The 12,950-nt window shown below is 38.7% G+C and overlaps 1 protein-coding gene across 1 annotated transcript in view; it reads left to right on the forward strand.

The window, feature by feature from the left end:
- The window catches only part of LOC124616334 (C-Maf-inducing protein-like), a 949,846-nt gene extending 938,162 nt beyond the window's left edge, over window positions 1-11,684 (forward strand). Inside the window, exon 14 of the mRNA XM_047144641.1 lies at window positions 10,908-11,684. Within this exon, the coding sequence (XP_047000597.1) occupies window positions 10,908-11,032 (125 nt within the window). The 3' untranslated portion in view covers window positions 11,033-11,684. The remainder of the gene's footprint in view (window positions 1-10,907) is intronic.
- Window positions 11,685-12,950: the final 1,266 nt, after the last annotated feature.

The following is a 12,950-nucleotide window of genomic DNA, read 5'->3' on the forward strand; positions in this document are numbered from 1 at the left end:
CTTTAAAGGTTCTGAGTTTATTACATCACTAACAGACATTAAATTTTGATACTAACACTATAATGATAATGCAAAGCCCTAGTGGAATGTAAATAATTTAAGGAATAAAGATGACAACTCAGCAAAAAGTAGATGTGTTGGCACATGTGCATTCCCCATCTCCTCCCCACCCCCCCACCCACACCGACCAGCGCGCGCGTGTGTATGTTTGTGTGTGTGTGTGTGGGGGGGGGGGGGCTGTATTATCAGTGAGTTGTTACCTTTGCTCCTTAAGTTACTATTTTAATATCACACCATACAAGCAGCTCTTAGTGCTGTATGAGAGAGTAAAACTAAGCACATTCAACAAGTAGTCTTATGTAAGCAATTGGAGATCCTGTGGATAGACATTGTCCTGCCAAAATGTAGCATGTGGATTTTCTGAAGGAAAGGCAGTATCAAGAGCTATAAAACCTTCCAAAAATATTGGTTCCTACTGAGATTTCCCTGAGTATATGGTACCTGAGTTCATTGTTGTGTCTAATGGCACCTCAAGGCGGTGGATTTAGCATTAGTCTGCTACATCATTCAGCAGTTGTAGGTTGTCAGAATGTGCTCACCACATTACTATCTAACACGTATATTGCCATCAATGTAGGGCAGCCTGAAGTGATACTTGGCTGAAAATACTACATAGCTTCACTTAACATGCCATTCGTGCAGTTCACATGCTGAATATTGTCAAAGATATTTGTGGTTTCTGAACAAAGGATGGTAATGCAATGACATGAGCTTCAGCAGTCCAGTCCACAGCACACATTGTACATGTATCAACACAAAGAGGACCACATCCATCACAGAGTCACTGCATTGAGTCAACATTAAAGAAAAAGCTGTGTAACCCATTACAGTCATGCATGCAACATAACTATCACTTCATGGTGTATTCGTATTTTCTGGTATAATACGTGTTTGCATAGCATACACACCATTGTCATAGCAGCAACCCCAGAATGAGTAAAAATGCTGTAACATTAAAAACCTAATTTTTCAGAAGCTGATCATCCCACTGTATCTGAACACACTTGATGCGTGCAGATGCAGGAGCAGCTGGCCATGATCTAGAGATTAGATTAGATTAGATTAGATTAATACTAGTTCCATGGATCATGAATACGATATTTCGTAATGATGTGGAACGAGTCGAACTTTCCAATACATGACATAATTAGGTTAATTTAACAACATACTTAAGTTAATATAACAACTTTATTTTTTTGTGTTTTTTTTTTTGTTTTTCTTTATTTTTATTTTTTTAATATTTTTGTTTTTTTCTTTTTTTTCTTAATTTATATCTAAAAATTCCTCTATGGAGTAGAAGGAGTTGTCATTCAGAAATTCTTTTAATTTCTTCTTAAATACTTGTTGGTTATCTGTCAGACTTTTGATACTATTTGGTAAGTGACCAAAGTCTTTAGTGTCAGTATAATTCACCCCTTTCTGTGCCAAAGTTAGATTTAATCCTGAATAGTGAAGATCGTCCTTTCTCCTAGTATTGTAGTTATGCACACTGCTATTACTTTTGAATTGGGTTTGGTTGTTAATAACAAATTTCATAAGATAGTATATATACTGAGAAGCTACTGTGAATATCCCTAGATCCTTAAATAAATGTCTGCAGGATGATCTTGGGTGGACTCCAGCTATTATTCTGATTACACGCTTTTGTGCAATAAATACTTTATTCCTCAGTGATGAATTACCCCAAAATATGATGCCATATGAAAGCAATGAGTGAAAATAGGCGTAGTAAGCTAATTTACTAAGATGTTTATCACCAAAATTTGCAATGACCCTTATTGCGTAAGTAGCTGAACTCAAACGTTTCAGCAGATCATCAATGTGTTTCTTCCAATTTAATCTCTCATCAATGGACATACCTAAAAATTTGGAATATTCTACCTTAGCTATATGCTTCTGATTAAGGTCTATATTTATTAATGGCGTCATACCATTCACTGTACGGAACTGTATGTACTGTGTCTTATCAAAATTCAGTGAGAGTCCGTTTACAAGGAACCACTTAGTAATTTTCTGAAAGACATTATTGACAATTTCATCAGTTAATTCTTGTTTCTCAGGTGTGATTACTATACTTGTATCATCAGCGAAGAGAACTAACTTTGCCTCTTCATGAATATAGAATGGCAAGTCATTAATATATAATAAGAACAACAAAGGACCCAAGACTGACCCTTGTGGAACCCCATTCTTGATAGTTCCCCAGTTTGAGGAATGTGCTGATCTTTGCATGTTACGAGAACTACTTATTTCAGCTTTCTGCACTCTTCCAGTTAGGTACGAATTAAACCATTTGTGCACTGTCCCACTCATGCCACAATACTTGAGCTTGTCTAGCAGAATTTCATGATTTACACAATCAAAAGCCTTTGAGAGATCAGAAAAAATCCCAATGGGTGGTGTTCGGTTATTCAGATCATTCAAAATTTGACTGGTGAAAGCATATATGGCATTTTCTGTTGAAAAACCTTTCTGGAAACCAAACTGACATTTTGTTAGTACTTCATTTTTACAGATATGTGAAGCTACTCTTGAATACATTACTTTCTCAAAAATTTTGGATAAAGCTGTTAGAAGGGAGATTGGACGGTAATTGTTGACATCAAATCTATCCCCCTGGTGATGTTGGTCATGATCATCTAACTCTAGGTGCCAGCATTGGGGGGCGTAGCAGCAGGTGCACCCATGGAACACCTCAAGTATTGCATACTCTACCCATGAACACTGCTGTGAAGGCACATTGCATTGTAACTGATGCATGGTTGCACATACTTGCTTCAGGGCAAGTGATTGGTTGTTACTGGTCACTTAAGGCCAGATCAAATGGGGAAACCAGCCATTTGTCTACCAAGTGAACATGTGGCCATTCTCAATAGCATAACAGGACAGCTCTGATGGCTTTGAGTGGCCTAGGATTCTCTGCCAAGGAAGGATGTTGTGTAGTTGAAGAAGGACTGTTGATGCTTACAATGACTTCTTTATTTAGGCTTGTTTACAATCATTACTGGTTGGAGAGTGAATGTGATGGAGTTTCCCTCATGTGGCGGTCTCCAGCTGCTGACTGCATGCCTCCATTTCAGCAGTAGCTTTTGTGTCGCCATACTCAATGTGATGGTGTGGACATCTGTTATTGTTGCAAGGATGTCAGGCAGCATCCTGATCCAAGGCTGAGAGAGCATTGTCTTCTATTGGTACACAGGCGAAGCGCAGCAGGCTGGATCCTCTTGTCATATTCTAAGGTCAGTGGCCAAATGTGGACTGCCCCTTGCACTCTGCTGGTTACAAGTACAAATACAACCGTTGAGCATATATTTACAGGCAATTTGTGTCATCAGTGTTAACACAATAATAATAATAATAATATAAACTTCGACATGAGCTCCCTGCTGCTGTTGAATAAGCAACAGCCAGCATCAAGTCGCACTCTTAGCTCACTTATATGTTTTATAATTTCATTCTTAATTTATTTGCATGTTTTTGGGTACTTGCATAGCTTAATTCACAAATTTCAGGCATATTATAGTACTAGAGAGATGTAGCATCACGTTTTAGTATCCATATAGTGTAAATTCGCATAGTCGTCAGTCATCTGTTTGTTTTTAACAACTTGTGAGATAAAAGAGAGTAAAAAAATTGTTAGGGATAGACAGGGACTGTGCCTGTTGTGTACGGATTAAGGGGAATTGGTCACCATCCATTAACAGCTGGAAGCTGTGTTGGCCTTGGTTGACAGGCTCCAGGCTGTTGCCCTGGGCGGTGACATTGGGACACCCGAGGCGAGCACTTTGGTGCCTCTGGAGCCTGTAGCATTGCCTGGGATCTCTTTTTTGCCACTGAGCCCTTGGATTCAGACGTCCCTGTTGGTCGTCACTTGCCTGATGGTGATTGGTGAACGTGGCGGGGTCGTGAATCCCTTGGCAGAAGGCAAAAGTTGGTGCTGGCCACAGGGCTGTACCCTTACAGCTCCGTAACAGGTTTGAGGCACTGCCCACTGCTTAAAGTACTTCTGAGCCTGCAAGAACGGCCTTGCCTGTTGTGGCAGTGGCAGGTCTTCCTGAGAGGTCCAGACAAGTGCAGAGGGTGGGATTGCTTGTCATTGAGAGCTCCAGTGTTAGGCGGGTGATGGAGCCCCTTATGAATATGGCAGCTAAGGACAGGAAGAAAGCCAATGTGCACTCTGTGTGCATACCCTGGGGGGGGGGGGGAGGGGGGGGGGGAGGAGGAGGAGGAGGAGGAGGAGGAGTCATCCAAGATGTGGAAAGGGTCCTTCTGGAGTTAGTTAGTTAGTTAGTTAGTTACGTGTTCCATGGATCAATAGCACAGAAAGACAATAATGGTGTGGAACGTGTCAATGAAGGGTACAGGGTGCAGCCAACTGCAGGTGGTGGCTCATGTCAGCACTAATGATGTTTGTCACTATGGATTGGAAGAGATTTTCTCTGGTTTCTGGTGGCCATCTGAGTTGGTGAAGACTGTCAGTCTTGCTAGATAGATGAAGGCAGAACTCACCATCTGCAGCATCATTGATGACTGATTGTGGACCTTTGGTACAGAGCCGAGTGAAGGGTCTGAATCAGAGGCTCAGACAGTTCTGTGACTGTGTAGGCTGCAGATTCCTTGACTTGCGCCATAGGGCGGTGGGGTTTCGGGTTCCGCTAAATAGGTCAGGTGTCCACTACACACAGGAGGTGACTACACAGGTAGCAGGGGCTGTGTGGCATGGACTGGGCGGTTTTTTAGGTTTTGACAGTCTCGGGAAAAATCAAAAAGGGCTCCAGTCTCAAAGGGTACAGGGCAAAGAAACGATGAGAATCGACCATGCAACAGTTGGTATTGTAGTTGTAAATTGTCTTAGCTGTGTTGGAAAAGTACCAGAGCTTCAAGCACTGATAGAAAGCACTGAAGCTGAAATCGTTATAGGAAAGAAAGCTGGCTAAAGCTGGAGATAAATTCTGCTGAAATTTTTACAGAGGTGCAAACCATATTCAGAAAGGATAGATTAAATAAATTAGGTGGTGGTGGTGTGTGTGTGTGTGTGTGTGTGTGTGTGTGTGCGTGTGTGCGTGTGCGTGTGCGTGTGCGTGTGCGTGTGCGTGTGCGTGTGCGTGTGCGTGTGTGTGTGTGTGTGTGGGGCTAGAGGTATACTCAACAGCCGTACCAAAATAATAATTGGCTACTCCTACTGATCCCCCAACTCAGATGATATAATAGCTGAACGGTTCAAAGAAAACTTGAATCTCATTTCAAATAAGTACCCCACTCATACAGTTATAATTGGTGGAGACTTCAATCTACCATCGATTTGTTGGCGAAAATACATGTTCAAAGCCAGTGGAAGACAGAAAACATCTTCCAAAATTGTACCAAATGCTTTCTCTGAGAACTACTTTGAACAATTAATTCATGAGCCCCCATGAATTGTAAATGGTTGTGAAAATGCATTTGACCTCTTAGCCACAAATAATCCTGATCTAATAGAGAGTGTCATGAGGGATATAGGGATTAGTGAACACAAGGTCATTTTAGTGAGGCTTAAAACTATATCGACCAAAACTACTAAAAATAAGCACAAAATATATCTATTTAAAACAGCAGATAAAAGAGAGAGAGTCACCATTCCTTCCAAGCTAATTATGTACGTGTAGACCAGATATGGTTCAAATTCAAAGGTACAGTATTGACAATGGTAGATAGATTCATACCGCATAAGTTAATAAGAGACAGGACTGATCCACCAATGTACACAAAACACATCAGAACACTGTTGCAGAAGCAATGAAAAAAACATACCAAATTCAGAAGAAAGCAAAATCCCCAAGACTTGCTAAGTTTCATGGAAGCTCGAAATTTAGTGTGGACATCAATGCAAGATGCTTTTAATATTTTCCACAATGAAACATTGTCTCAAAATATGTAGAAAATCCAAAGAGATTCTGGTCATATGTAAAGTACACCAGTGGCAAAAAACAGTCAATACCGTCACTGCATGATAGCGATAGAAATGTTACTGATGATGGTGTCACTAAAGTGGAATTACTAAATACAGTTTTCCGTAATTCCTTCATGAAAGTAGATGAAGTAAATATTCCAGAATTCGAAACCAGAACAGCTGTTAGCATGAGTGACATAAAAGTAGATACCTTAGGTGTTGTGAAACATCTCAAATCACTTAAGAAAGGCAAGTCTTCCAGTCCAGATGGTATACCAATCAGGTTCCTTTCAGAGTATGCAGACATAATAGTGCAATCACATACAACTGCTCACTTGACAAAAGGCCTGTTCCTAAAGACTGGAAAGTAGCACAGGTCACACCAATATTCAAGAAAGTAAATAGGAGTAACCCATTGAATTACAGACCCATATCAATGGCCTCAGTTTGTAGTAGGATTTTGGAGAATATACTGTACTCGAACATTATGAATCAACTTGAAGAAAATGACTTATTGATACATAGCCAAGACGGATTCAGAAAATATCATTCTCGTGCAACACAGCTAGCTCTTTATTCCCATGAACTAATGAGTGCTGTTGACAAGGGATCTCAGATTGATTCCATATTCCTAGATTTCCAGAAGGCTTTTGAAACCGTTCCTCACAAGCGACTATTAATCAAATTTCTTGCATATGGAGTATTGTCTCAGTTGTGTGACTGGATTTGTGATTTCCTCTCAGAGAGGTCACAGTTCGTAGTGATAGATGGTAAATCATCGAGTAGAACAGACGTGATATCTGGCATTCTGCAAGGTAGTGTCATAGGCCCTCTGCTGTTCCTGATTTACATAAATGATCTAGGTGATAATCTGAGCAGCCCCCTTAGATTGTTTGCAGATAACACTGTAATTTACCATCTAGTAAAATCATCAGATGATCTGACAATACACAGTCAAAAACTTTAACCACAATAGGAGACAAGTGTGATAAAACACTTGTGCCTCTCTATATTCTGACCCACACAAAATAATAAGAATCACTTGTTGCAGCTCGTGCAGTTAGATACCTTATTAACACTAGCAGACAATTAGAGACAGCCCTTGTTCCTCTATATATTCTGACTTACTGAAAATACTAATACTCATTGCTACTGTTACAGACAAATTCTACAGAGCTTGTTCTTTTCAAACAGGCAAAAACTCAATATAATAAGTATTACTGGATACCTGTCATAAACTCCGTTGTCCGCCCTCAAATGTGTACAGACTTCTCAGAGTTTTTACCACATAAGTGTCAAAGTGTCACTCTATAGTGACTGCTCCTGATGACTCATCTGTTATGCTAGCTGCTTCCTGGTAATCAATCCTATTTGGTACTGACTCTGACTGCAAATGACTTGGTCCTGTACACAAGTCACTTATGTGAATTTCCCTAGCAGTGTTGTTTTCCCCTGATGACACATAAGGTCTTCCTAATTTCTCGAGACATCCAACCTCCGCTGAAAATGATTCTCAAACATGGCAGGCTTGCTACCATTTCTGTGTTTGCCTCCACCTCCTGGTTGTGCTTAGTGCTATTGCATACAGATGTGTTATCGCCCTGGTAGTAACCGTGGCCGTGACATACCATTTTCATTTCTGTCTGTTGACAGTTAAGCTACTACTGCCACCAGCCATATGCATATGCATCTCCTTACATTACAAGAATTTGACTCCATTACACTTCTTACATTACTAAAATTTGACAGCCATGACACCTATTACATTAATAAAATTTGATAACATGACAGAGTAATAAGACAAATAATTTTAATTTTAAAAAATTCAGAATTTTGCCCTTTTGTAGGTATCACTTTATCTTTAGCTTGCATCTTCTTTTGGCATTTTATTTCTAGTTCTGTCCTCATCTTGAAACTGTTTATTGCTTTAGAGACAATATTTTTGAATTTGAATAAAAGTAGGTAATCTCCCATCTTCCTGTACCTTGCTCTCATTTTAGTCCAAGATTTTGCATAAATTTTTCTTCCTTAGAGTACTTATGCATGTTCCCAGCCTGATCCTTTCTTGTTTTAAAAGTTCTTTAGACTCATTTCTTTCGCGTTTGTTTTTATTTTGTATATATGTCAGGTTTCCTTCCTGTTTTGCAGACGATAAATGGATGATCCGTTTCAGACGTAAATATTGTTAAGATCCACTTGATTTGAAATGAAAACAGTAAAACTGGCTGAGGGCTGCTATTTTTGGCACATGCAATAAATATGATGGCTGTGATTTTCTCTCTCTCTCTCTCTCTCTCTCTCTCTCTCTCTCTCTCTCTCTCTCTCTCTCTCTCTCGTGTTTTAATTGAAGACATAAAACTCCTTCTGGCTACAAATTTCTTTTGGAATCCAGACCTCTTCTCATGCATATTTTCATCCAGAAGACTTGCACAGGATAGACCAGTTATTGTTTTACCCTTTGCAAGGTAATCAATAAGAAGAATCACATTCTGAATGTGCAGGGCTACCAGCTGCCACCCACTGCTTTGATTGCATTTCGTTTCTGGTAAAAAATGTTAAACCTCAACAATACCTGCCATAAGGAATTAGCACACATAGCCAGTTGAATTCCTTTTACAAACAGGCCAAACATTGCTGAGAAATTTGTTTCAGGTCAGCATTCTTCATAAATCATTCTCGTAGTTAAAATTTGAAATGCCTTTGACATTCAAAAGAATATACAAGGGGCATTAAATAAGTAAGGCAACACATTTTTTTCTCAGCCAGTTTCAGTTGAAGAAAATATGGAATTTGTAGTGGGACATCATGGAATATACCCTTTTCAGTCCCCATAGCTTCACAACGTTTCGATAGATGGTGGCACTATGCAAAGCCTTCAAATTGGCATCTGTAATGGAAGTGCATACCAAGCAGTGAGGTGTCATTGATTTTATTTTGGTGGAAAAACCAGAGCATCACAGATATTCATAGGCACTTGCAGAATATCCATGGAGACCTACCAGAGAACAAAAGCACAGTAATTCGTTGGGCAAGGTGTCTATCATCATCGCAACAAGGTTGCACAAACATGTCTGATATCCCACTTCCTGGCTGGTAGCACACAGCTATGACTCAAAAATTTTGAAACATGCAGACACACCCATTTGAGGTGATTAATGGATCACAATCAAACACCTCACTACACAACTGGATGTCTCTCTTGGTAGTGCTGATACACTTGTCCACCAGTTGGGGTACTCAAAGATATATGCTGGTTGGGTTCCTTCTTTCCTACCAGAAGACCATTAAGAGCACTGGAGGATCATCTGTGCAGAATTTCTTGAAGAAAGCTGATCATGACAATTTTTTGTAGAGTTTTCTCACAGGTGGCGAAACATGGGTTTATCCATGGAGTGGCACCACACCGCCTCTCCTCTGAATAACAAGTTCATAGCCACTCATTCAGCCATTAAAGTCATGATGATGATCTTCTGAGACTCTGAAGGGGTTGCTCTATTTGATGTCCTCCCTCACGGTGCAAGGATCAACTCTGAAGTATATTGAGCTACTCTCAGAAATTGATGACACAACTTCAGCACGTCAGTTGCTGCCGAAATGCAAATGAACTTCTCCTTCTCCTTGAAATGCAAGGCCATTTGTAAGTCTATGCACCCGAGAGGAGCTCACAAAACTTCACTGGACTGTTCTTCCTCATCCATCCTAAAGCCCAGATCTCCCATCTTCCAACTTCTATCTGTTTAGAGCAATGAAGGATGCACTCCTTGGTAAGCGGTATGTGGATGATGAGGTGGTTATATGCAGGAAGCAGTATGTAGATGATAGGATTATTGAGGCAACAAGATGTTGGCTCCAACATCGGCCAGAAGAGTGGTACCCTGCAGGCATACAGGCCCTCCCAGTAATGTGGCATAAGGCTATCACACTGAATGGAGATTATGTTGAAAAATAGAGTTCTGTAGCAAAAAGTGTGGGGAATGCTATGATGTACTGGAATTATGAATAAAACCAACCTGCTTTCAGAGAAAAAAATGTGATGCATTACTCATTGAATGCTCCTTGTAGTCATATTTGAACTGACTAGTCCATTTGTTAACTACAGAAAAATATTAAAATGCTGCTTGTATCAGTGTGCAATCTTGCTTGAGTGTAATGTCTTTACAGCAGCATTGATACAATAGTGGAGTAGGTAGGCCTCTGTATGACAGAGGTTTACCATTAACTCATGATTTTGTTATTGGTGGAGACATTGTATAAATGTTTTATAAAATCATTGTAGCTAATCATTTGCACACTGAAAAGCCTTCCATAAACTTTGTGTAACATAGCTGTCTTGTGCAGTCAAAAAGTAAATAAAGGCTCTTAAGAAGCCTAGTTTTGTTATTAATTCTTGAATCTTTTCTTTTATGACCAGAACTTCGTTTCAAACAAAAATCTTTAATAACATTTAGTTTCCCCTGTGTAGTGGGTACTTTCACCTCAGTTGTTCTTTATACTGAAGACATCCTTTAATATTTTCCTATAGTCATCATTACTGAATTTTCAGCTGATAAAGAACTCCTTAGCAAAATGCCTATTATTGTCATACACTTCAAGAGAGCTTTCTTCAAACTGCTTAATACGTCACTCCTGCTGGTTCTATTTCCTTTGTAATTCTCAACTACTTAATCTGTGACTTTGCTCAGTTACCAGTAATTTCACGGACGTCTGTCATTGTACAATCAATAACTTATATGTGCTAAGCATCATTTTAGAATTGTAAATTAAAGTAGTATTTCTTGTAGCCATTGAAATAGTAGAATTTGTGGAATGATAGTGGTAAAGTCTAATGTACTGCATGAAAGAATACAGCTTATTGGTCATATGTCATATGTATGGTAATAATGTGCTGTCATAATGAAATCAATTTTATTTATTGCAGCCATGACAAATCTCCGTAAACTAAATCTGAACAGCACCAAGCTCAGTGCACAGACTTTTGAGAGATTAAAACAGAAGCTACCAGCTTTGCAAGAATTTGATGTGCGTTACACAGAAGCTTGGTAATGGAGTGATTGCCTTAAGAGACTGTATAAATTTGTAAAAATAAACATAAAATAAAAAGCCAAAGTTAAATATAGATTAAAATTAGAGATGGTGAACGAAGAACTGTGTTCATTCTTTTTATCATGAATTAGGTTTTGATACTTTAATAATCTATGTGACATGTACATTGCATTCGTAAGCAAATATATAGGCCAAAAAGTAATGTCTGCAGTTAGAGAGTGGTATAACATGCTCTATATGAAGAATTTTTGGATAAGAGGAACAGTGAGCACTTAGTTTAGCTACAAATGGATCAGAAACCACATTTATTTAAATGAGTGCATAAATTCATAAAATAATTTATTTAATTATTATCACATATTTATACTGAGTTCAGAAATTGCAACAGTACTAGAGGCCTAGGGTAATATGATTCTAGCTTGACTGTCAGTTTGATAAGCCTGAGTAGTTTATAAATGAAGTGTTTTGTACACAGAGAATTTTGTTACATAAGAAATTATGAAAACTTTATTGTTCTGTCTTAAATATCTGTGATGTTTAAGCCCTACTCTACAAACAGCACGACAACAGAGTAAGAGATTTTTATTTATTTTTGTATGTTTTGTACTTCCCAGTTCAGATAAAATAAACCAAACAAATACTGAGAAAGGAATTTAAGTCTATAACATATTTAGCATTTATGCAGCTTAATGTGTAACCCCTGAATGAGCATGTAAATTAGAAATGTATCCTAATGTATTTACAATTTTAAGCATTTTTTAAGTTTACACAGATCAAAATCTTGGATAGCAAAAGCTGCAGCTTTTCAATTCCACAGCCAACAGGTAATCTGTTAGCAGACATCGACAGGCAGTGGAAAGAAGAATTATGCTCAGTATTACATATTTGTAACCACCTGGTAGAATTGTATGAAATGACATCTGCAAATCGTCCTGAACCTTTCCCTATGTCAAAAGCAATACACAGCACCTGCAGGTGGCATTTTAACTTGATGTGGATTATCTCTTCAGAATAGTTAATTATAATATGCAACTATTACAATCATAAGCTCCCCTCTACCAGTTGCTTGTGGATTGTCTTATGAACATGTGAAATAGATGTTGGGAAAAATATCAGGAAACAGCACAGCCTTTGCTCTAAAAGATGTAAGAAATTATTCAAAAATCACATCTACTACAATTTGTTTTGCTACCTCAAAAGGTTAAGCACATGTTCCTGGTACTGTAAAGCGTGACCTTATGTTAACTATGATTGTTGACAGCTGGGATGTACCACAACTGTTTTTTAAACTATGTATTCCATGAAAATTTTCAGTCAAGTGATTAGCCAAATGCTTAAAAATTTAGCAACATTTTTTGTTTCTTGTCTGAAATAACTGCTAGATTCCTCCCCTGTCAAAGAGATATAATCGATATGTGATTGGCAGTAATTACTGAAATCTAGAACTCTCTGATATAGTGTATTATTTGATATTAGAAGTGGCTTGGACAGATTAGTTGCTGCAGTTGTTTCATGTGAGTAGCCAAATGATTTTGTTTAACTCCTTATTACATTTTCATAATGTTTGAAAATAATTGAAAGCGACACACACACACACACACACACACACACACACACACACACCTACCTCTGTGTGTGTGTGTGTGTGTGTGTGTGTGTGTGTGTGTGTGTGGAGGGGGGGGGGGGGGTTGCACAAGCTCACTCGCACATTTTGCAGTGTAGCTGTCCACTTCAACAAATGAACCTGTGATAAGATTTTAGATTTTCAACATAACAACAACTTGTATAACAAAACACACATGGGACTTTTTCTAGGTCTTTGATTAGGCATCTTTCCAGCTTCAATTTGCCGTATAGTGTTATATAAGATGTCTGAAGTAAAAAATAGAGAACTGCATCGTAATTTGTGAGCAGCTTA

The sequence above is a fragment of the Schistocerca americana genome, chromosome 5 (assembly GCF_021461395.2).
Source record: "Schistocerca americana isolate TAMUIC-IGC-003095 chromosome 5, iqSchAmer2.1, whole genome shotgun sequence".
NCBI lineage: Eukaryota > Metazoa > Arthropoda > Insecta > Orthoptera > Acrididae > Schistocerca > Schistocerca americana.